The sequence below is a fragment of the Schistocerca serialis genome, chromosome 1 (assembly GCF_023864345.2).
Source record: "Schistocerca serialis cubense isolate TAMUIC-IGC-003099 chromosome 1, iqSchSeri2.2, whole genome shotgun sequence".
In the NCBI taxonomy this organism is placed as follows: Eukaryota; Metazoa; Arthropoda; class Insecta; order Orthoptera; family Acrididae; genus Schistocerca; species Schistocerca serialis.
The window spans coordinates 1107186191-1107211546 of NC_064638.1; the positions used below are offsets into that span (position 1 = coordinate 1107186191).

A 25356-nucleotide genomic window follows, 5' to 3' on the forward strand; every position below is an offset into this window, starting at 1 on the left:
TGTACGTAGGCACATATGAAGTTCCACAGTGTTTCAATCTACTGGCCTATTTGAGAAGCACATGAACGAATTCACTCTAGAGACCACCATAATCAGTTTTCGGGACGTTCTACTGTGCCTTCTGTTGTGAGATATTAAGTAGTGTTTTGTGCAGCGTTTGTAAATATTACGACTTCTGCATATTTAATTGCTGTACATCATATCAATGCTATTGTGAGAAATTTGTAATTCTTCAGTTACAAACCCACATTTCGTCAGTCGTGCGCTAACTTGTACCTTAAAACGGAAGATGTCTTTACCATAGAAAAAGTGATACGTACACATGAAGTGAGCTTCTTTAATGTCTCAACAATTTTCTCTGTCTCTAAAATGTAAATCTGAGTATGTTTCCAACAGCTTCTAATTCAAAGTGTTTTGAATTTATTACTGGTTTTTGGTAATACTTCTTCTTAATTTGATTTCAGTTACTGATTATTGCTATGTAGTATAGCAATAATGTAACACGCAGACTATTAAATATTATATTTACAAGAGTTTCTCGACTGCAACATTTTTAATTTGAATAGAATATTTATTCCTAGGTATTTGACCACGTTGAAACTAAAACAGTTTTCACCTTTGGAAAAAAACTTATTTTTCAGGAGTGGTTATTGTAATAGCAAAAAAAGACTACACCACACGTAAATCGAATGCTATTATTTCGGAACGGAATAAAAAAAAGTAGTAAGCGTCTAGATGCGAAAGCCTCAAAAGTGTTCCAAGGAACGACTCCCACCCCTCTACTAAGAGCAAATCTCGAAATATACACAAGACTGTCCCACAGCTGGTAGTCAGTAAACTTAAGAATACTTAACCTAATCACATTTTGTAAGATTTCGTGCAATTCCCAAGGACTAGCAACGGTGGCCAATAGTTCACTCACTAGCCGTAAGAGCGCGAGTAGCTGTAAGAGCCCGATGAACTGTAGGAGTGGCCGCCCCCGCCGCCTCCACAGCCTCCACACACGCTGCAGCCTCCGCAGCAGCCTCCACCACATGAGCCGGAAGAGAAGGGGCGCTTCTTAAAAAGTGTCCTCTTGCCTCGGCTCACGTCGCCTGCATCACCTGGAAATAATGATAAATTAAATTAAATATCACACAGCAGTGTCGCTAGAGGCCACCTCAGACGGGAAAGAAGTGATCCAGTCATCCGAAATGGTTTGGCAAAAGTACCATCCTAGAACTGCCTGTCGTGTCATTTTGAGAAACAATGGAAAACTTAAATCACTATAATTAGATGAATACTTCGATTAATCTCTTTTCAAAGTTTGTATCAATGCAAGATTTGTTTAGGAACTGAAGCTAGGATTTATGTTTTAGAGTGCACTCTGTCAGATGGTGATCTATAATCAAAGCTGTAAGACACATTTAGCATTTCCAGCTCTCAGATGGGTTGGTGTTCAGGTTCAGACCTAAAATTAGAGGTAATTTTTCACTAACTGTCCTGTTCATGCATTCAAGTTACCGAAAAGATATCTTGCTTCTTCTACATATAGTCAGAGGTTTGAGCGATGGTCGATATACACCAGCCTTCCTCCCTTTCCTGGGAAATAATATCGAGTGAAACGTACCCGCCAGGTTAGCCGAGAGCGCTAATACGCTGTTACCTGGACTTGGGTAGGCACGCTGGCCCCGGATCGAATCCGTCCGGCGGATTACCGACGAGGGCCGGTGCGCCAGCCAGCCTGGATGTGGTTTTTAGGCGGTTTTCCACACCCCACTAGGTGAATACCGGGCTGTTCCCCACGTCCCGCCTCAGTTACAGGACTCACAGACATCTGACCACGTTCTCGCTATTCCATGAGTTACAGTAGATGCAGACAGCTGGGGTACACAAATTCTGTCGCAGGGGTTTTGGGGTGTCACCAGGAAAGGCATCCGGCCACCCCTTAACATTAACCTTGCCAAAATCCATTCCTAACCATGCCGACCCTGCGACCGCGGGATAAAGGCATCAGTAAAAGAAGAAGAATATCGAGTGAAACGTGATAATATGGTCTGTGGATGTGAGACATGCCTTCCTGTACTCCTGTAGATGTGGAGAAGGTGTAATAGCGTACATTTAGTTTTGAGGGTTCATGGTAGCAAACATAGTGTCGAATCTTGAACATTTTCTCTTTACGTAATGAAATGTAACAACTGCAGCGGGACAGATAAGTAAATATTTTACTTGTTACGAATGAAAACTCACGTCTGGAAACGTTTCACAGTATTTCACTCTGCACTTAACGCCCGACGTAGCCATAAGTTTTATTGCAACTGACAGTGAACTTCGTTTTACGAATAGCGAATTGTGATTTGATGGCAGTAGCAAAAAAGCTTAAGAAATCAAAAGCCGTTAAGCGGAACTAAGCGGTATTGTTAATAACGATCGCAGACGCATAGAAGGAATTTATTGCCGTTTATTAAAAAGGCTGTTAGTAAGCTTAATTGGAAGTATAAGAAATGAACCAACTATTGTTTTCCCGTTTCTTTTGCTAGCGTTTTCAGGTTTCTGAAAATAATTCTGTAAAACTGACCGGCAGTTAGCAAGCATGCTCAGTAATTCCACGAAGATCTACCGTGTTACATGTGTTCTATATTGAACATCACATAATGGAATACTATTCTAGTGTGTGAGATCACTGTCAGGCTCGACCAAACAAAGAACGTACATGATCACAGGATTCTTTTCTGGCTATAGCAGATGTGTTGAAAAATCTCACCTAGCTGGAACTAAGGACACGTCACGGGAAAACATACATAGAAGATTCCCGTCATTGACTGTAAGGAAGCAGTTTAGACGTACCTGTATTTGAATGTGTGTATGTTTACTAGTTTTTCATGCTTTACATGTTTTATATGTTTTATTTGTGATCCTTGTCCGTGGTAGTTTGACTACACAATCTCGGACGTAATTGACAGGGAACCCTATAACAAGCCAAGAAGTTCTTTCCAATATAGAAAAAGAGTATTTTAGTTTAGTTTTATTCAGTTCGACCGGTGTGTCAATTATTCGAAGTCAGTGACTCACATCACAACATACACGAAACTTCCTAAAACGAAACAAAAGATTAATAATGAAATGCTAAACTATGTAATCATAGAATTCTATCACTATGGTAGTCAATGTACAGTCTAATAATGTACTAAACAGCCAAATAATAGCTAGTTATCGAAAGGGGAAGTGTCGTTCATGGTCTATAAGCAGCATCTATCCGGGGATACCACTGACTAGGAAACACTACAGAAAACCAAAATTAAAATTCTTGTCTAGGATAAAAAAGGCTGACTTTTTTTCGTGAAAAGTTTTCCTACTCTTTAATTCATGTTAGTGATTTATAATTAGCATAGCATCATGCAGTCGTAATTAAAATTCTTGTCTAGAATAAAAACGGCTGACTTTTATTCGTGGAAAGTTTTCCTACTCTTTAATTCATGTTAATGATTTATAACTAGCATAGCATCATGCAGTCGTAAAACACTCATACACGAAGAATATTACCCACTTTTCCCCATCATTTCAGTGATTTAGATCCATACAAAACAATAAGAAGGACCTTAAATATTTTTGTAGAAAATGGAAGTCGTTCTCCTTGACAAAAGCGTTCGACTAGAGTTTAAAAATCCGTGGTACCATTACTAACAGCCTTCAACTCTTGTGAAAGCCTGTTGAAAATGCATGTTGCAGGGTGCACTGCTGACAATGCGTATTGAGTGTGTACTGAAGTTCCACTTAAATGAGTCCATGTTCTCATAAGGGAGTAGAAATATTACAGTGGCAGCATAAGAATCTATAGCTTTTTAAACGGAGAGCCAAATGACCGGAAATTAATAACCACCAATGGCCCTGATTGTTTAATATGAAAAATCTGAATTTACTGGTAGTTGCCCCATGTATCCTCTCATATTTTATGAAGAAACTAAGGTATGTAAGTTTCAGTTTAGTACAGATACAGGCTGCTGACAAAATTCCGATGGTAAAGTTAGCGGCATTCAACTTCTGCACAAGATCGTGAATTTATTCCACAAGAGCTTCCCACTTTCCCATAGTCTCATAAATCTGACGCCGCTTTCGTCGATAATCATGCTGCCATCGTAAAATTCGTATGACAGCGCAAACAAATGGTGTATAAAAATTTTAATTTAGTGTTTTTTTATAAATTAAGAGTGTCTCCGTTAGGTGTGAAGTAGGAGTTGTGTCTATCGAAAATTATGCTTGTACTGTCCTCAAAAAAAACAGCTTTAGAGTAAATCACACAGGTGAAGGCAAGACATTAAAGTATCTCAGAAATACAAGCTGCCATTGTAACAAGCCGCAAGGAACAATCCACGTTACACACTGTGGCAAATCCTGTTGAATGAAAGCGTAGAGAACTCTCCTCCTTCCCACTATTCAGGAAGACTGACAAGAACTGAAGTTTAACTCCAATATTTCATAACTTATTTCGCAATAAACCACAATTTACACGCCGTTGTAGTTCATTTCACACATGGATACCTTAAATCTAATATGAAGTTTTCATTACAGTAAAAAAAAATGCAAACATGAACACCGCTCACGGAATAGGCCTTAGGCAGTTCGAGGAGCGATCTATGATCGTGGGACATGTCATTAGCACAAAGGCAATCCCACCAGCCGTTATTGGCAGTAGATGAATCCTGATGATGTCGCTGCTTCCTTGTTCAAGTAGCTTCTCGTCTGCCCTCACAACGACAGAGTAACCCCGTGTCTTTTCCGTGCTTCATTGTCATTGCACCACTCCAAACGCAATCGTTTGTATTGAGGTGTTGACGGCAGCCTACGCATGGGATGATAATACATAGTCCGGCTCTTGTTAGTCTCCGACCAATGCTGTGGGACGACATAGAATGTTGCACGAAATGTTTTACTCGTTCCTGGATGGTATGTGCACGTGTTAAGGGGTTACGATGTGCTTGGTGCACAGTATGGTAACCCACCCTTGTGGTGATCAGACGTGGTCAATTAGAACACTGACAAAGAGTACGCTTGCCCTGACGTTCCCATGCAGTCCAACGGTGGGCCACTCTCACCTACGAATGCACCACAAAACTGGATATTGCACGATCTGAGAAGATGGCCAAATCGATATCCACGATGAGGCCCATTTCAAACACTTTCAGGCCCTGATAACTCTGCCTAACACAACAAAGATTATCGTGTACTTTACAATGATCACTCAACATATGACAGTGTTCACGCCTCTGAAATACCCAACTGGGGCTTATAACAACGCTAAATATGTAGAGTACCATTGCTCTCTGGTGGCCGTTCTACCTCACACAGGTAATTGCATCATACCTGCCGCTGGTGTATGTGTGTACCAAGTTACATCGACACCCGCTCACGTCTCACGTGTGCTTTAATTTTTTTGTCAGGCATTGTATATGCATGCTTCAAGTGCTCACCTTTGGGGTAAAGATATCGGATCCGGGTTCGACGTGAGCTAAAGCTTAAATTTTGAATCAAATTCGAGACGGCCGAAGACTTCTGACACAAGCATTCTCGTTCTGGCAGTCGCCTTGCCAAAAAGCGGACAGATTTTCGGGCGTGGCTGCCTCTAAGAGGCCGAAGAAACAGTGATGACCAGCAGCATCAAGATGCAGAAGGCAATAGAAACCACTTCACTAAGGCAGGGCAAGTGGCCTGTAATTGAGAAAGTGGCGTGATGATCTCTTAATCGGCTAAATATTCTGGAACAATTCTCGTTTCGGATCTCCGAGAAAGGACTTCCAAAGAGAAGATGACCTTGAGAGAAAGACTGAAAACCAACAAAGTGTTAATATTCTACTACTCGAAACGGGAAATGTCAGAAGTCTAAATGTGGTACTGCAGACAGGCTCAGTCAAGATGAAGTGGAGGTAAGTCAAGTGAAACAGAAAGAAGATGCGGATTTCAAATCACATGAGTAACAACAGCAGCAGAAAATGGTTTTACGAGAGTGTCATTCATCATGAACAGGAAAGCACGGCAAAAAGTGTGTGAATGTGGATTACTCGTATTCGAATCAACACCAGACCAACTCCAAAAACAATACTTCTTCTATACAAGCGGACGTCACAAGAAGAGCTACAGAAAATATATGCTGGTATTAAACGAGTAAGTCAGTATGTAAAGGGAAATGAAAGTCTGACAGTCGTGGGCGACTGGAATAATGTGTTAGCGGAAAACGTAGAATAGAGGGTTACATCGATAATGTGGGCTTCGTAGTAGCATGGTGTCAGGAGAAAGACACAGTTCTCCGATACGTATCAATTAGCTATAGCGAATACACTGTTCAAAAATCGCGATAGGAGGATACACACTCGGAAAAGGCCAAGAGGCACAAGGAGATTGCAGCTGGATGTCATCATGATCAGACATTGATTCCGAAAAGAGACACTGGATTGCAAGATGTAAACAGGAGCACAAGTAGATTCAGATCACAATTCAGTAATGATGAAGAATAGACTGAATTCCAAGAAAATCATCCCCAACAGTTAACGTAGAAAGCAGGGCGACATTAGATCAATTTGAAGTTCTCTAAGGCAGACACTGCGATTTTGAGCACCACGATAGACATTTCAGCTGAAAAATGCTGGACATCTCTAAAGAGGGCAATCACAGAAGCTGGACAAATATTGGCACCAGAAAAGTAACTGTGAAAAAACTTTACGTGACAAAAGAAATTCTTCAGCTGGTACGCAAAAGAAGGAAGTACATAAATGGTCAGGGAAAGACAGGAACACAGCAACATACGTCTCTTAGGAGTGAAATTAACAGAAAATTCTGTGATGTCATGCCGAAATTGCTGCAAGAAAAATGCGAAGAAACTGAAAAACATGTGGTCGTTTTAAGGACTGAGACGAAAGTAATGAGGAGTAAATAAATGAAGTAAATGGTACAATTAACGTCAAAACTGGTGAGCACGGGCTAGACGAAATGAAGGACATCTGCTATCTAGGAAGAAAGATAAAACATGGCGAACGAAGCGAGGAGGACATAAAAAGTAGGCTAGTACAGACAATGAGGCCATTCCTCGTCAAACGAGGTATTCGTGTCAAAAACATCGACCTTAACGTGAGGAATCAATTTCCACGAATGTGCGTTTTGGAGCACAGCATTACATGGAAGTGTAGCGAGAACTTTGGAAAATCGAAAAAGAAATTCACTGGTGCGTTTGCGATGTCGTGCTATAGAAGGATATTGAAATTTCTCCACAGAATCTGCGAGGAGAGGAAAATGTATTAGACATTGAGAATATGAAGGGACAAGACTATAAGACGTGGTAAGAGACAAAGGAATGTCTTCCATGATACTTGAAAGTTGTAGAAGACAGAGATTGGAGTATACCCAACAAATAATTAAGGACGCCGGGTATAAGTGCTATACTGAGATAAAGAGGTTACACAGGGGAGGAATCCGTGCTGGTCCGCAGTAAATCAGTCAGGAGACCAATGATCCACAAAACCAAATATATGTGCCATTGTAACACTCTTTTGGGGTGTACTTGTTGGTCTCTTCCCTGTAAGAATAACTTGGTGAGCTGTTTTTGCTAGGAAGTCTTGAATCCGGTCACATCTTGTATCAGGAATTCACGGCGTAGAGATCCTTGAGTATGTAACCGAGGAAATTACATATTACTATTGGGTTGCTAAACCTTCAGTTGTCATTTATTATGCTGGAATAGACTTACATCTGAATCTCTGCTCTGATGAAAATTTGTGTAACCCATGCGTCACGCCTAGTAGCAACTAATGTTGATTCTTATTCTTGTACCGTTCTTTTACATCTATTAGAGCTTTTTCTTGTTAGCTGACAGTTGGCTATTGTAATTATGGCTACTTTCTTGATATTAGTGGCAAATTGCAGACATTATTCCGAATTACCTGGTGTATCTGGGAGAGGAGGCGCCATTGCAGCCATCAATGGTGACGTTTGTCGTGGGACGGAGGGCAAAGCCCGCAGATCTCCCAACTCAGAGGCTTCTTCAGGTACGGGCACTGCATCTGCAAAGTAAGTAAAGTGTTATTCATCCATATCTTCATCTAAAGTTTACTAATCCAACATCTTGAATCGGAACTAGGATCAAAACCATGATTTCCCTTTACTCTGGGGTACCGCTAAGATTGTCACAATATCAGGTTTCACCGATACCAGTACTAACTGCACGATTTTCTACCAAAAATTACGAGCATTTCTTAAGTTTTAACGCTGCAGCACCTTGCTACGTAATATAAGCTTAGTTTCTGAACAACGGATAGTACACTTTCCTTTGTCCAATAACGCTTACAGTATAAATCCAATTTGAAATGAGCCATTGGAGGCCACTGACGACTCAAGAAACATTCTGAATAATGTTAATATTATCCATATTAATAATTTAATGGTTTTCTATGTAATTCCCACGTCCTCAATATTCTGTGCGCTATTGGAAGCAGGGCCGTATTTAGACCTCTAGGCTGAATCTGTGATGCGGGATTCGCCAGCGGAATTTACCCCGTAAAAATATCATCTTAGGTTTATCATTTACTTATATAAAATTCTACTATGCAGTTCACAATTTAATAAATTGATGAACTTTTTTAAAAAATGAAAAGAACTGAAATCGTTGAAGTACTCAATACTATTTGTTAACAACGGCTGTGAACAACTACACTATCCGTTCAAAAGTGTCAGGAAATTGTAACTGGGGGTGTGTCCACACATTACCCTCACAAACTGCGAGTCATGTTTACACCAAATTTGATTGAAATTGCTTCAGGCGTTCCTGAGCAGTACTTCTATTATCACTCCCCTTTCACCTTCATCCTTACACCTGTTAGAGTTTGGTGTTTCTTAGGCCGACAGTGCTTCCTTCCAGACTGGTGCTGATATGTGTACCAAGTTTAGCTGAAATCGGTCGGCTTGCTCAAGAGGAGATGTGGATCGTTGTCCGGGCGTTCACTAAATCATAAAACCTTCCATTGGATTGCCGCAGGGTATATCATGATTCTTTACTCCTGTTCACTCGATTCCAGTCATCCACTATACAGTGGTGTCGTTCTTTACATCACCTCGAGAATGGACTTGGACAGCTTTAGAAAGGTTGATTTGTCCCTTGTGGATTTGTTGTTCAGATGACGTCGAATGTACCGACTCAATGAACTCTCCTAACCGACGCAATTTGCTTGATAATACTCCCCACTCCCTTTTGTACTGGCGGGTCACCTCCCGTGATATCTGGGGGTCAATTCCGCATTATAAATGGATTACCAGATACTTTAGAGCACTTAGTGTATATTTATTAAAAAAAGAATACAAAACTAGGATTCATCACCACGCAAAAATCATTTTTCTGTTTGAGAGATAGCACATTAGAACTATGAGAAAATATGATTGTAAAGTATATGCTAGATAAGAAAAGGAATGTAACAAAATGTAAATTTTATATATATTTCATTCATATACAAACGTAATATCTCGTCATAGAGGACGGACCTGGTTGAATGTATCGAAAATGGGCATATCGACACGTGAAACTGCATAAAGATCAACTTTTTTCGATGACGGTTAGTACTCGTAACTATTGAGACAAATACTTCGCCTCTGTTAAGATCATTTCATAATTCTCAAAAGGAAGATCTCGCTAATAAGTCCTCGTCAATTTTCCAAGAACACAGTTAAAAAAAAACCTAATGTATGTGTCACTCCTACAAGCACGAAGATGTTTGGCTTCGCATCGAATAAAATGTTATAATTACGGTGTTCTGGCTTTTGTTGGCCTTAGGTTTTGTACATTTCTCGGCAATTTCAACGAAACTCCTTACTAGCGTTATATAACGTTACGTCTCCTTTCAAGTGCATTACAAAGATTTTTTGAGAGTCTCATCCGCTGAAAATATAAACTGTAAATGCCAGTTTATCTAGTAGATATATTAATTACAATATATATTAATCGTCATACTATTTTTTCGATCTCTTGAACCGTTTCAGAAATTTCAGAGGCTCCTTGTATAGTGAATGTCCCAAGGCCTTTATATGAAACTGAACACTTTAAGGTAAGGCCGGAAATGAATAGTTCAGGAGGTATAAGGTCTTGAGTGACCAATGCGTGTGAGGCATGTTTTGTGAACCGCTGATGTTTCATAACAAACGATTTTTTGCGACGTCGTCATCGGCTGTGACGTAACCACGGTGGGATTTATCACTGTTTATAGTTTATTTATTATATAGTTGTTAGGTTCCGTTGGAACGTAGGATCAAAAGCTACTTGCTTAATCATCGAACGTATCACTATATAATTTACAGAATGCAGATTAGAAAATTTAGAAAAAAAGCTTAGAAGAATTAATAAAACACGAGAAAAACAGAGAGTGTAAGAATAAATAACTCACTGCAGAGAAAAGTTAGAAAAGTTTTCATCTACTGTGAGGAACTCCTGTACAGAAGAGAAGGAGTGAGTCGCTTTCAGCTTGGAGATGAATTCTTGTGGTTCTGCACTCAGTTTTCTAAGTTCTTCTGCAAGCCTACTAAAAATCAAACCCGCTGAAAAATTGAATACTTTTCGGAACAGCACTTATGTAAATGTACATCGTTCTTCCGTCTAGTATTCACTAAATCAATGTTGCAGTTTCTTAACTTGCAGACTTGCATCTAAGCCATGGTGTATCAGTGTCCATAAAGCCAAAAAGTGAACGGACAACAGTTTCATAATAGACATCAAGTCGTGGATAGGAACTTCCAAGAAACTAACATTCATGTCAAAGGACAGTTCGCCACTAGAGTTTGAGGAGAATGTGATGGGTGATGTGGCAGAAGATTCAACAATGAGCACCCGGACAATGTGCAGTTGCCCTCTGTTACCAACTTAAGTCGTTGCTGATAACGTGTAAACTGTTTATACTCGTATCAGTGAAAACTTAGCATTCATTTCTTATCATTAGTTCAGTGTCTCAGTGAATTGCACCATCCATACAATTTTAACTGTAAATGTTTGGCAAACTCTGTACATAAATGATTTAATGCTGCCAGCAGCTGTCTCTTTAGGTGAAAAAAAGCACCATTATAGGATCACTTTGTTGTCCGCCTGTTTGAATAAGACCATTTTTCCCAGGAGCGAGTAGAGGTACGGAGTTGAAAGTTATATCAAATGCGAAGGTCTACAGTCCCTTTGCACTGTAAAAAATTTAAGCTTGTAAATCAGTTCAATAAAAAGTTACGGCCATTTATATAACATATTTTGATACTCGCCAACTATATCTATAGACGAACTAGACGTATACACATAACTGAGTTTATACGAAACCCTCAATGAGCAGCCGTTAAATATTTTTACAAAAATTCATTTATGGCACATCATGCCAAGTATGTCTCTGTAGCTGTGTATATTTGAGTGACGTCCACTGTCGTTGGGCACTCGAATGAAGAAAACAACAGGCAGCTGAAGTCGGCATTGAATCAATTAAACAGTTCGCCCCAGCTGAAGATCCATTTTCAGTTAAGTGAAGAAACTCACCAGAAGTGGCGATGAGCAGCATAACTAATGCCACCGCAAAGAGGCACCGTCCCTCTGGCCGCATCTTCAAAACGCCTCAGAACTTCGCTGCTCGTCAACCACCTAAGGTCCCCAGTGTCACATACACCGCTACACTGCCAGAGAGCTCTCCTTTTATACACACTGGGTACAGGCGGAGATGTGAGCACCCTGAAAAAAACAGAAACCGGAATGGATGCTTGACAGGGCAAGTTGATCTGGGTGTTTTCCAGGCCTGCGGTGCGCTGCGTGACCGTGAACACCAGAGCTCGTCCAGGTGCTCGCTTTGTGGCCAGGAGCAGCGACCAAGTCTGGAAACACGCGGTGCAATTTGTTGACACACTGTTACGCACTCAGCTGATCCCACACGAAGGCGCAACGGTGACAACCTGAGGCCCAGACCGGGAATTACCTATGTATTTTGCTCTACTTTTTCCACTCTGACAGGTCGAGTAATCAGGGTACCAAGAAATTATGACTATTTTACATAACCCGTAACTGGTTCTCACTCTTAGAAATGTCGTAAGGGAACAAATATGCCTGTGTGTCCATAAAGACTCTGAATCGAATACCAATGAGCGTCCTTCAGCAGGGATATCATTACTGTATTTAATTGCTATTCTCTCACAGTCTCTCCCCAACCTTTAACTCGCCCCCACCCCACCGTCCACGCACCATCTTTTCTTCTTAAAATATTACAGCATTTCTTTCCTTTATTATTCTTACATAAAACTGTCGAAGTAAACTAACGAATAAGTGACTCGGTCGGAGTTAATAGTGCTTGAAATTATGTAGTTTCTTTAACTGTTAGACATCTTTAGCCGATAGACAAACTATGGAAATACCGAAAACACAACGCTACACAAGGCCATGCCGGTATAGGAAAGCCGCTGGCATTCAAAACAGCTTCCAGTCCTCTCGGAACGGATAAATGCAGGTCCTGTATAGTTTTCAAGGGAATCTTATAATATTCTTCCTGCAAAATATTTGCAACGTGAGGTAACGATTATGAAAGCGGATAGCGACCATACACCCTTCTTTCCAAAGTACACCACTAAGGCTCAATTATTTATTTATTTATGCATTTATTTTACCTGGCAAGATTAGGGCCTTCAGGACCTCTCTTACACCTAACCTGGCATACTAGACTGAACGAATTTCAGTTTGTACAGAACATTATGGACATACTACGTGTTATACAGTATAAATGTTAAAGAAAAAATAGAGATTATAATAGTAGTACAAGGATAACTATAACAATAAAAAAATATAAAAAATAATTATAACAATCAAGAATAATAATAATAGTAATGACTATGAATATGAAAGTAAACATATTTTTCTTTTATGAATGTCAGTCCTATTGCTAGTTGGGAATTTTCTCGTTATGTTCTTGCAGCTTGTGAGTTATTCACATCAAGCAGAGACATAAGACGATAGAATGGGGTGAAAGAGATATAGAAGAGGTAGCTAGGTTAGAGGAAGAGAAATAGAATGGTAAAATTCGAAGCTATGTTGGAGAGGAGAAAGAAAGAGATGAGAGGGGCACAACAATGGTGGCTATACCGTCCCTAGTATATAAGTTTTGAGTTCCCTCTTGAATGTTGAGTGGTTCTGGATAAGACGCAGATCACAGGGCAACCCGTTCCATAGTCGTATGGTTGAGATGGAGAATGACACGGAGAAAGGTTCAGATGGCTCTGAGCACTATGGGACTCAACTGCTGAGGTCATTAGTCCCCTAGTACTTAGAACTAGTTAAACCTAACTAACCTAAGGACATCACAAACATCCATGCCCGAGGCAGGATTCGAACCTGCGACCGTAGCGGTCTTGCGGTTCCAGACTGCAGCGCCTTTAACCGCACGGCCACTTCGGCCGGCCACGGAGAAAGCTTTTGTGTTATGTATAAATGTACAGCCAAGATGCTAGACGTATCCGATCTGGTATTGTGGTTGTGGAATGATGATAAGTGTTTAATATGAGAAGATAAGTATTGGGGGCACCAGTGACTAAGAAATCGGTGAAGTAAGCACATCGTGTGGAGATCGCGTACCTTATTTGGGCGTATCCGACCTAGCTGGGAGTATGAAGGACTGGTATGATCATACAACCGTATATTGCACACGTATCTAACGCAAGCACTCATCAGTAGCTCGAGGCATCTCGAATTTTCACTATTTGTGCTGTGTTGAACGACATCACAGTAGTAAAGATTAGCGAAGACAAGTGTTTGGACTAATTTTTGTTTAACAAGGGTTGGAAACATTTTTCTAAATTTTTGGCTTGCATGTAGGGAGGAGAGCGATTTCCGGCAAGCTGTGACTGTTTGTTCTTCCCAGTTTAGGTGTTCATCCAAGATTATTCCAAGGTCTTTTACCGTTTTTTGGTATGGTAGTTGGGTACAATTGAGGAGTATTTGAGGGACTGTTTCGCGAAAGTACCGGCTGATTAACTTTGGATGAGATATAAGAATGACCTGGGATTTCTTGGGGTTTAGTTTCAGACCTAGGTTTTGTGCCCATCGAGAAACAGAACAAAGAACTTCGTTCATACTCGCTACTGCGTCAGCAATGTTCTTGGGGCTTGCACTTATGTACAGTTGGATGTCGTCGGCATATAGATGGTAGTTGCAGGAGTGAATCACTGAAGAAATATCATTAATGTACAGTGAGAAGAGTAATGGACCAAGGACGGAGCCTTTGGGAACTCCAGAGCGCACATTTTTCCATGACGACTTCTCCGACCAACAATTGACTTGTTGACTTCTGTTTTTGAGGTAGCTGTCGAACCAGTGTATTGCGCTGTTTGAGAAATTCAGCTGTTTCATTTTAATTAGTAATACATCAACGTCAACTGTATCAAAAGCCTTGCTAAAGTCAAGCAGTGTTAGTCTGTCCATAGCATGTTTAATGTCATCAGTTACTTTGATTAATGCAGTTGCTGTACTATGGTGCTTTCGGAAGCCTGACTGATATTTATCATGGGTGTTATGAGTTTTGAGGTAATCCGTCAGCTGTTCATGGACGATGTATTCTAGGGCTTTAGATATTGCAGGTAGTATGCTGATCGGCCTGCAGACTTCGGTTCGTGAACCAGAATGTGACCTATTTAGTGTCGTTAAAACAATTTTTTGGCTAATTAAAGGGGAAGAAACGGCTGGGCTGGAAGAGTGTTTTGCCGACTTAATGCCTTTGCAATACCGCTGTTTATTCAACACTTAGGCGGAGGATACACTAACAATCAGCTGCCAGTACATATCATATACAGCAGAATGTAGTTAAATAATCTCTGTCTGATAACAACGGAATACTAACCTCTCACTTGTTCAGCTAATTTGTAAAAGCTAACGTGCAGACAGCTTAGTGTTCCAGGCACTGGAGGTTTCTCAGTGTCCATAATGTCTTATTATGCACCACACAGTCACACACTCGTACGGGCAATACCAACGAAGAGGCTAACAGGTAATTTTACCACTCGAAACGATTAGCCATTATTGGTCGAACTGGTAGGCGCCTCCTTGAACTTCAGGGGAGTTACAATGGCAAATTTTTTTTAACATTTTCTGATTTTTATCTCATTATAAAATTTGCAATTTTCCGAGTAAAATGATATATGTATCACTTATAAACTCACATGGGACTTATGTTCTTTTATTTTTTAGATATAATCTACATCGGTTGAAAATGTTAAAATGTTTACGTGCATTACTTCAAGACATAATAAAATCTTTTATATAGAAGACTGTGGATTACTGTACTACGAGGGCAGTTCAATAAGTAACGCAACACTTTTTTTTTCTCGGCCAATTTTGGTTGAAAAACCCGGAAATTTCTTGTGGAATATTTTCAAACATTCCCGCTTCGTCTCGTATAGTTTCATTGACTTCCGACAGGTGGCAGCGCTGTACGGAGCTGTTAAAATGGCGTCTGTAACGGATGTGCGTTGCAAACAACAGGCAGTGATCGAGTTTCTTTTGGCGGAAAACCAGGGCATCTCAGATATTCATAGGCGCTTGCAGAATGTCTACGGTGATCTGGCAGTGGACAAAAGCACGGTGAGTCGTTGGGCAAAGCGTGTGTCATCATCGCCGCAAGGTCAAGCAAGAGTGTCTGATCTCCCGCGTGCGGGCCGGCCGTGCACAGCTGTGATTCCTCCAATGGCGGAGCGTGCGAACACACTCGTTCGAGATTATCGACGGATCACCATCAAACAACTCAGTGCTCAACTTGACATCTCTGTTGGTAGTGCTGTCACAATTGTTCACCAGTTGGGATATTCAAAGGTTTGTTCCCGCTGGGTCCCTCGTTGTCTAACCGAACACCATAAAGAGCAAAGGAGAACCATCTGTGCGGAATTGCTTGCTAGTCATGTGGCTGAGGGTGACAATTTCTTGTCAAAGATTGTTACAGGCGATGGAACATGGGTTCATCACTTCGAACCTGAAACAAAACGGCAATCAATGGAGTGGCGCCACACCCACTCCCCTACCAAGAAAAAGTTTAAAGCCATACCCTCAGCCGGTAAAGTCATGGTTACAGTCTTCTGGGACGCTGAAGGGGTTATTCTGTTCGATGTCCTTCCCCATGGTCAAACGATCAACTCTGAAGTGTATTGCGCTACTCTTCAGAAATTAGAAACGACTTCAGCGTGTTCGTAGGCACAAAAATCTCAACGAACTTCTCCTTCTTCATGACAACGCAAGACCTCACACAAGGTTTAGCACCCGAGAGGAGCTCACAAAACTTCATTGGACTCTTCTTCCTCATGCACCCTACAGCCCCGATCTCGCACCGTCGGACTTCCATATGTTTGGCCCAATGAAGGACGCAATCCGTGGGAGGCTCTACGCGGATGATGAAGAAGTTATTGATGCAGTACGACGTTGGCTCCGACATCGACCTGTGGAATGGTACCTTGCAGGCATACAGGCCCTCATTTCAAGGTGGCGTAAGGCCGTAGCATTGAATGGAGATTACGTTGAAAAATAGTGTCGTGTTGCTAAAAGATTGGGGAATAACCTGGTGTATTTCAATGCTGAATAAAACAACCCCTGTTTCAGAAAAAAAAATGTGTTGCATTACTTATTGAACTGCCCTCGTATAAAGGTTAAATTACATATTTGTATTGGTAGCACTGTCAAAAACAGTATCGCATCGTCTCATAGTATAAACACGCGTTTTATGTCGTAGTGCTATTGTTTTTCCAAGGAAAAGTGACGAATAGATTGGTAAATCTCTCAAAAAGTAAACTACGATGCCAAAACGAAGTGTTTTTAAGAAACGGGGGTTTCACGGTAAGAGATTTTCCAATTAAAGTGTAACATTGTGTTCAACATGTGGCGTGTGAAGTTACAGACAATGAAATACAGGCAAATTCGTCAATATCAAGAGAAACACCCATTAGTGCATCGAAGATTAAAATAAAACGTTGTGATACACAGTTTTCTCAAAACGACAGTGATGTAAATGGTAGGTTAGGTTATATTCTGATAGATTTACACATCCTAACAAGGGTATTAGGTGAATGTGTGTGTTGTAAAATATGTGGAGGGGCAGTTAATTTACATGAAGACAGTGAGGTATCAAATGGACTAGGCAGGAAACTTGTTATTAACTGTGCCAATTGTAAATATACTCATTCATTTTGTGATTCTGGTAAGTGTCAAGATAATTATTTTGAAGTAAATGTTAAGTGGTTTTATGGATTGAGAGCTACTGGCAAAAGAGACACTGCCACAGAAACAATGTGTGCCGTGATGAATATGCCACGCCCTCCTTGTAAAGTCGACAAGTATATAGGATTTATTGGAACTGCTGTGAAATCTGTTGCATGTGAGTCAATGAAGGGTGCTGCAAACGAAGCTCTTGAAATAAAAGATGGCATGAGTGCCATACCAGTAGCTTTTGATGGCACTTGGCAGAAGCGTGGATACAGTTCTAAGAATTCTGTTGCTACAGTGACCAGTGTGGATACTGGAAAGGTAATAGATTTCCAGATTTTAATCAAACATTGTTATAAATGTAGATCGGGGAATGAACAAGGGCATATCTGTGACAGAAATTATGAGGAACAAGGGGTGGTATGGAGGCCTCTGCAGTTACTGAAATTTTTAGTCGATCAGTAACGAAAGGGGAGTGTGTTACACTAAGTTCTTAGGTGATGGTCAAAAGCATAAACAGTGTAGTATCCGCTCAGCCTTACAGTGAGAAGATTATCCCGAAATTGGAAGTGTTGGTCATATCCAGAAAAGGATGGGAACCGGGTTTGAGGAAGTTGAAACTAAATCTGAGAGACAAGAAACTTTCTGATGGCAAAACCATAAGAAACAGGCTGACAGACAAAATGATTAACTACAGCAGTATTATGGGATGACAGTTAGAAATAATATTGCGGATTGTTGAAAATGAAGCAGGCAGTATGGGCTACCGTCTTCCATAGACTGTCAACCGACGAAAAACCAGTGCACCACCTTTGCCCTTCTGGACCTGATTCATGGTGCAATTACCGCAATGCCCAGTACTCAAACAGTTCATACAGTCATGAACATTCCACATTACATCACAGCAGCAGTCATGGATGTCATAAAATCTGTTTACAGAGACCTGGCAAATCCTGAATTATTGAAGAAGTGTCTGCATGGTCAGACTCAAAATCCCAATGAGTCGTTGAATAATCTTACACAGACTCACTTACCAGAAAATGTTTTTGTTGGAAAGAAGACACTAAAGTGGGGAATCAGTGATGCTGCTATTGCTTTTAATGATGGCAACACTGGCAGGGTGAAAGTGCTACAGCATATGGGAATTAATCGTGGAGCAAACTGCATCAGACACCTTGGACGGATGGACAAGGTTCGCATTGATAAAGCTGAGTATGCGGCACAGTTGGCCACTAAGGAGTCCAGAAAGAAGAACATACTTGGAAAACGATCAAGAGGACGATATACAGTATGGTGCAGGGTGCTTCTGAGTTACTAAAAATAAAAAATTAAGCATATATTGAGTCACAGTCTTCTGAAGCTTTAGAAGCCGTACCTGAAAATTTACATTTTCTGTTGCATTTTTCCCTAAATCTCAGAAACCACTTCGAGTAGAGTATTCAAATTATTTAGGATAACGTACAAAAAAGTACACAAAAGATTAACCATTTAATTAAAAAATTGTATTTCCGAAAGCAGTGCCTGAAATGCAATTAATGTAGTTCTGTAGACATAACATACAGTTTAATGTCCTGTAAAAGTTTCATGTCAATGGCCACAGTGGTTCCTGAAATACAGGGAAGCCAAGTCACTAAATTTAACATTGTCGGGATAGGGCGTTCCAACTCCCCTTAAAAAGCCACAAACATGGTCACGACAGTAAGATTCTCCGAGACGAATTCGTAGTAAGTTGTAGACTTTTTTCAGTTTCGTTACTATGTCATTAGACGTTTGATTTTCTTTCTGTGTTAGTCTTTTGCTATATTCTCATTTGTTGTTGATTAAGACTGTTAATAATAGTAGTTACTTCCCTTGTAGAGTAAATTTGTGATTACTGTAGTCAGTTTTTAACATCATTTTATTGTAGTAGCGGAACTTAGGTAAAGCAGTTTTCTTGTTTCAATAACTGTTAAATTTTACCATGAGTGAGAAGTGTGGGCTTTGCCGTAGGTTCGTGAGTTGTGGACTGCGGTGTGAGACTTGTTCGAAGTATTTTCACTGGGGGGAGTGCAGTGGGGAAGCCAGTGGGCATTCTGGTGAGATCCTCTCTTGGAACTGCAGGTTATGTAGCAAGAGTAAGTTGATAGAGGAGCAGGAGCGTAAGATCTGTGCCCTTTAGGTGCAGCTGGAAAACGCACAGGAGGAGCTAGACAAGATGAGGAGGGAGATGGGGTTTGGGGAATGGGAGCTGGCTGTTGGCAAGAGATCTGCTAGGAGAAGGAGATTTTCAGATAGTTTTACTATTGGTGTTTGCAATAGATATGACCAACTGTCAGAGTCTAGTGGAGAGGAATCTCTAGTAGCTGTAGATGTAGGAAGTATGCAGCAGACCTCAGCAGTTACGGTGGCTAGGACAGTTGCAAAGTCGAAGAGAAAGAAGAAGGTTCTGCTGTTAGGTAGTTCTCATGGCAGAGGTGTGGGCCAGCAGTTACAGGAACTGTTGGGGAGTTAGTACCAGGTCACCAGCATTGTTAAGCCTAATGCAGGGTTGGCTCAGGTAACTGTTAACATAGGGGGGTTATGTAGGGATTTTACTAAAGAGGATCAGGTAGTGATTGTGGATGGGGCTGGTAATAGTATTGATAGGGATGGGGAGTATGACATAGATGGTGACCTGGAAAAGATAGCCACTCAGACTGGCAACACGAATGTGCATTTTGTGCGCTGTTTCAGCGTCACGATCGGCCTCATCTTAACACAGCCGTCAGGCGTAATAACATGAGACTTGGGAGTGCGCTGATGACAGAGGGCATAGGTCACATTTCAGTGGCGTCGGTGGAGTCTATCAGCAGGACGGGTTTCACTAGACATGGCCTGCACCTCAACAGGTATGGGAAGGGGAGGTTGGCAAAGCTTACAGGTGACAGCATAGGTGGAGGTAGTGGGATCACTCATTGGAAAATTCCGGTAGTAGTTAGAGCTGCACCTTTTTTAGATTGAAGTCAGCTGATAGGTATTCCTGCTTAAGGAAAGTCTCTCTAACAAAGGAACCACTTTCGACAAAGCTTAGGTATCCGAGTAATGAGGGAATTAGTATATTTCATCAAAATATACAAGATATTAGAGATAAAGTTAGTGAACTGCTTATACATGTTGACTCTGAAATTATTGGAATATCTGAACATTTCTTAAATAAGGAGATAATTCAGAGGCTTCCTTTACCAGGATACAGGTTGGCTGGCAGCTTTTCTAGGAGCTCTTTGCGGTGTGGGGGAGTAGCCATTTATGTGAAAAACGGTATCCCATTTTAGTCAATTGATGTTTCAAAGTACTTCACTGAGCAGGTGTTTCAATGTTGTGCAGGTGTGGTTAAATTTAGTGGAGCTAAATTTCTAACTGTTGTTATTTATAGATCCCCAGACTCCGATTTCACAACATTTTTGCTAAAGCTAGAGAAGGTTCTTGGTTCACTTTATAGGAAATACAAAAAGTTACTTATATGTGGTGACTTCAATATTAATTGTATAAGTGATTGTCCAAGGAAAAGGATGCTGGTAGACCTCCTTAATTCATATAATCTTATGCAAACCATATTCTTTCCAACGAGAGTGCAAGGGAACAGTAGAACAACCACAGACAATATTTTTGTTCGTTCCTCAATACTAGAAGGGCATTCTGTTAGCAAAAAGGTGAATGGCCTTTCAGATCATGATGCAAAAATTTTAACTCTAAAAGATTTTTGTGCTGCAACACATGTTAAATATAGTTATCAACTGAAATAGAAACCTAGTCCCAACAGGGAATTGTATAGCGCTCTTAGAAAAAAGTGTTCCGAGACTGTTACCTGAAATGCTCCTCCATGATACTGACAACAGGGAGATTGAGTTGATAATTAAATCACTAAAGACCAAGAACTCTCATAGATATGACGGGGTATCTAGCAGAATACTGAAGTATTGTTCTGTGTATGTTAGCCCAGTACTTAGCCATATCTGTAACTTTTTCTTTGGGAGTGGTCGGTTTCCTGACCAATTAAAGTACTCGGTAATGAAGCCACTTTATAAAAAGGGAGACAGGGATAATGTTGACAATTTTAGACCTATTTCTATGCCATCGGTGTTTGCTAAAGTTATCGAGAAGGTTGTATATACAAGGTTACTGGAGCATTTAAATTCACATAATTTGCTGTCAAATGTACAGTTTAGTTTTAGAAATGGTTTAACAACTGAAAATGCTATATTCTCTTTCCTCTGTGAGGTTTTGGATGGATTAAATAAAAGATTGCGGACGCTAGGTGTTTTCTTTGATTTAACGAAGGCTTTTGACTGTGTTAACCACAAAATATTACTGCAGAAGTTGGACCATTATGGAGTAAGGGGAGCAGCCTACAATTGGTTCGCCTCTTACTTTAAGAACAGAAAGCAGAAGGTAATTCTCCGCAATATTGAGAGTGATTGTGATGTTCAGTCTCAATGGGGCACTGTTAAGTAGGGCGTTCCCCAAGGTTCGGTGCTGGGGCCACTGCTGTTTCTTATTTATAGAAATGATATGCCTTCTAGTAGTGCAGGTGATTCAAAAATATTTCTGTTTGCTGATGACACCTTTTTGGTAGTGAAGGATCTTGTGTGTAATATTGAAACAGTATCAAATTATGTAGTTCATGAAATAAGTTCGTGGCCTGTGGAAAATAATTTGATGCTAAATCACAGTAAGACTCAGTTTTTACAGTTTCTAACTCACAATTCAACAACAACCGATAGAATGGGCATATTATAAGCGAGACGGAACAGTTCAAGTTGCTAGGCGTTCGGATAGATAGTAAGCTGTTGTGGAAAGCCCATTTTCAGGATCTTGTTCAGAAACTAAATGCTGCTTTATTTACCATTAGAACAGTATCTGACATAAGTGACAGTTCAACACGAAAAGTAGTCTACTTCGCATATTTTCATACGCTTATGTCGCATGGTATTATTTTTTGGAATAATTCTTCTGATTCAAAAAGGGTATTTTTGGCTCAAAAACAGGCTGTTTGAGCTATATGTGGTGTAAGCTCGAGAACCTCTTGTCGACCCCTATTCAATAGTCTGGGAATTCTGACATTTCCCTCACAGTATATATTTTCTTTAATGTCGTTTGTTGTTAGCAATATTAGCTTATTCCCAAGAGTTAGCAGCTTTCACTCAGTTAATACTAGGCAGAAATCAAATCTGCATGTGGAATGCACTTCCTTGACTCTGGTGCAGGAAGGAGTGCAGTATTCTGCTGCCACCATTTTCACTAAGCTACCACAAGAACTCAAAAATCGTAGCAGTAGCCCAAACACTTTTGAGTCCAAACTGAAGAGTTTCCTCATGGCTCACTCCTTCTATTCTGTCGAGGAGCTCCTGGAAGAGCTAAAAAATTAAGCAAATTCCAGTGTTACATTGTTGATTTTCTTTATTTAAACTTACGACTTGTCGCCTGAATATGTTTGTTATATTTCATTTTATCTGTTTCTACTATCATGTTATAATTTCAGGTATTGACTCGTTCCATGACCATGGAGACTTCACCTTAATTTGGTCCCACGGAACAATAAATAAATAAATAACAATAGTTCGAACATGGCTTGACATAGAATCGAACTGAGCTTGGATGACAATTGTTTGTCATTCCATGTTGCTTTCAGCTCCATGTCAGAGTCCATTAGTCGTAGTGGCTGGCAAATTGTGGCTCATCAGCCTCGCGGCATCCCATCACATACGGTCTTGCGATGAATTGGTGAAATACACATCACGAAGTCCTTGAGAATAAGGCATGTCACCGGTCTTACCACGGCCGAAATAGTACAGCTGCTTTCCAAATTACTGGCTCTGCGAATCAGAGGTGATCGTGTTGTGTACCCAATGATATCCCTTGTCATAATGCGAGATTCTGGGTCCGTTTGGCTATGACATTCGTTCTCCTCGGTGATTCCACACGGAAATAAGTCATTCTTTATGCTGAATCGAAACTCGTCTGAAAAGACGACACGGTGCCACTCCTGTGTCCAGTGCTGTCGCCGGTCGCACCACCATCGGCGCACCAGTCTTGGCAGCCGCGTTAATGGAAGCCACGTTAATGGCCGTCGTGCTGATAGTCCGATGTCGTTCTGTGGATATTTGCTTCTGCTGTAAATAAGTCCATTTCCTAACTCACGGTAGATCACCTTATAAAACTACTGTCCGCTACTGCTATACTATAACCTTAAAGCTGGAGGCAGTTCGTATAGTGAAATTATTTTTATTCAATCAATTATAGTATAAAGAAGCAGAGCAGTGTTACCCTCTGAGAGGAATTTTGTTATGTTGACCGTGTTGTACCTAACGGAGGTGGCTTATCGGAAGTGAAAGTCAAAATTACGTAAATATTTAAACAGTAACAAACAATATTTAACCTAGCCACACTGTTAAAAGAAAAAAGAAAACGGTCGCCAGCCTAATTAGGCAAGAGAATGATTGACAGTCTTGTTCAAGAAAATAGGTATGAGTAACTTTAACGGACGAACACAACCTATACTTTGCCACACGAGAGTGCAGTGAACTCTGGCACCTGAATACAGTATGTTCACGTTAAGGTTGGAGCTACCAGATCAGAACAAACTATTTGCATAAATATAGCAATGACGAAACACACTGTTATCTTGAGGACTTAGTCAAACTGAATGGTCTCAATAATATTACTGTTACAGTGCATTTTAGAATCATAAACTGGACATAGGTTTAATATTACCTTTTCAAACATATTCCTGTCTGGTATGAAATATGGATATGGGTCACAGCAAAATTAATTATTATGCATAGGTTAAGTCTCTCACTACTAAACACCTTTCCACTTAGAATGAAAATTAAATGGATTTCACTAACAAATTACTTCTCACTGTCTTTTGACTAAAGAAACTATTGTTTTCATAGATAGTGGTCTTTCTATTAATCGTTACCTAGCATGAGCACAATAGACAAACTGTTGATCCTGTTACACCATTAATATGCACTTTTAATACACAAGAGGAACCCAATATTGTATAGAATTTCACTTGAATAGCAAAAGTAATTGAAACTTGCTATAGTTAAGTAACTTGGTGCATTTGAACTACTTTCAATGAAGGGAGGCCCTTAATCTTGACCACTGTAGCAGAGCAAACTAAACACGCTCTCAATACACTAGAGAAACAAGTACTTAGCAAGCATGAACATATAACTCTCAACAGTTGCGGTTCCTAACTTTTACTACAGTGAAACACAAATTTGAGATATTTGTAAGATCCTTTCAACAAACAATATTAATTTTAGCACACTCTATTAATTTTAATATACCTTCAATAGAGGACACTCGGTAAACACTTTAGCGTGGTAGGAATCCTAAGTGGATATGTGACTGAGGATAAATCACGGTAGGTACAAGAGTTCAGTCAAATTTTACCTTATATTTGGGTACACTATAGTATCCTATGAGCTGGTCCTTCACTGTACATTGCTATAGTGTTCCATTACAGTGGTTGCGCAATGTGGTGGCGATTGCATGTTGGTAGGTGGATTTGCAGGCAGAATTGCTGAACTCTGTCATTTCTTGGTGGCGATTATAGATACCAATTCCAGAATAGTTCCAGCTCTTCATCCATCCGAGGCATTGGAAAGCGGTACGGAAAGCCTCTCTCGGCACCAGCACAATACACAACTTTTACATGAGCAGTTGACAGTCTGGTAGCTCGTCCCGGACTGACTCTTAATCGACCTCTTCTTCCTATGCCAACCACAATTTGCGGGCGCTACTCAGTTCCGTTCCCGAGGGAAAGCAAAACACCTTTTACATATGAAATAACTAAAAATCCTAAGTGAAGGTCAGCAGTTTACATAATGGCACCCAAACATATTAAATAAAATGGAACATTTGCACATATTGGTAGTTCTACACAAAATCATTTAAATAAAATTATTTAATTTTAAAGATAACCAAAGAGATTATATGACAAAGACAAAATATATAATTTGCTCATATTGTAAATATTACAGAGATTACACTTCCTTCACTCTAAAAGACATCAAAGCTTTTACAAAGAAAGGAGTATACAATTTTGTGTTATCGATTCAATCAAACACATTTACAGAAGCTCAACGATGTAACATTAAATAAAACAAAAGGCAAAATAAATCAGTAGAGCATTA

At 40.3% G+C, this 25356-nt stretch overlaps 1 protein-coding gene across 1 annotated transcript in view; it reads right to left on the minus strand.

The window, feature by feature from the left end:
- LOC126416614 (uncharacterized) overlaps positions 1-25356 on the minus strand; it is an 87145-nt gene that overhangs the window by 6590 nt on the left and 55199 nt on the right. Inside the window, exons 4-6 of the mRNA XM_050084373.1 lie at positions 11516-11704; positions 7908-8027; positions 923-1103 (exon numbers count right to left, since the gene is read on the minus strand). Of these exons, the coding sequence (XP_049940330.1) occupies positions 923-1103; positions 7908-8027; positions 11516-11579 (365 nt within the window). The 5' untranslated portion in view covers positions 11580-11704. The remainder of the gene's footprint in view (positions 1-922; positions 1104-7907; positions 8028-11515; positions 11705-25356) is intronic.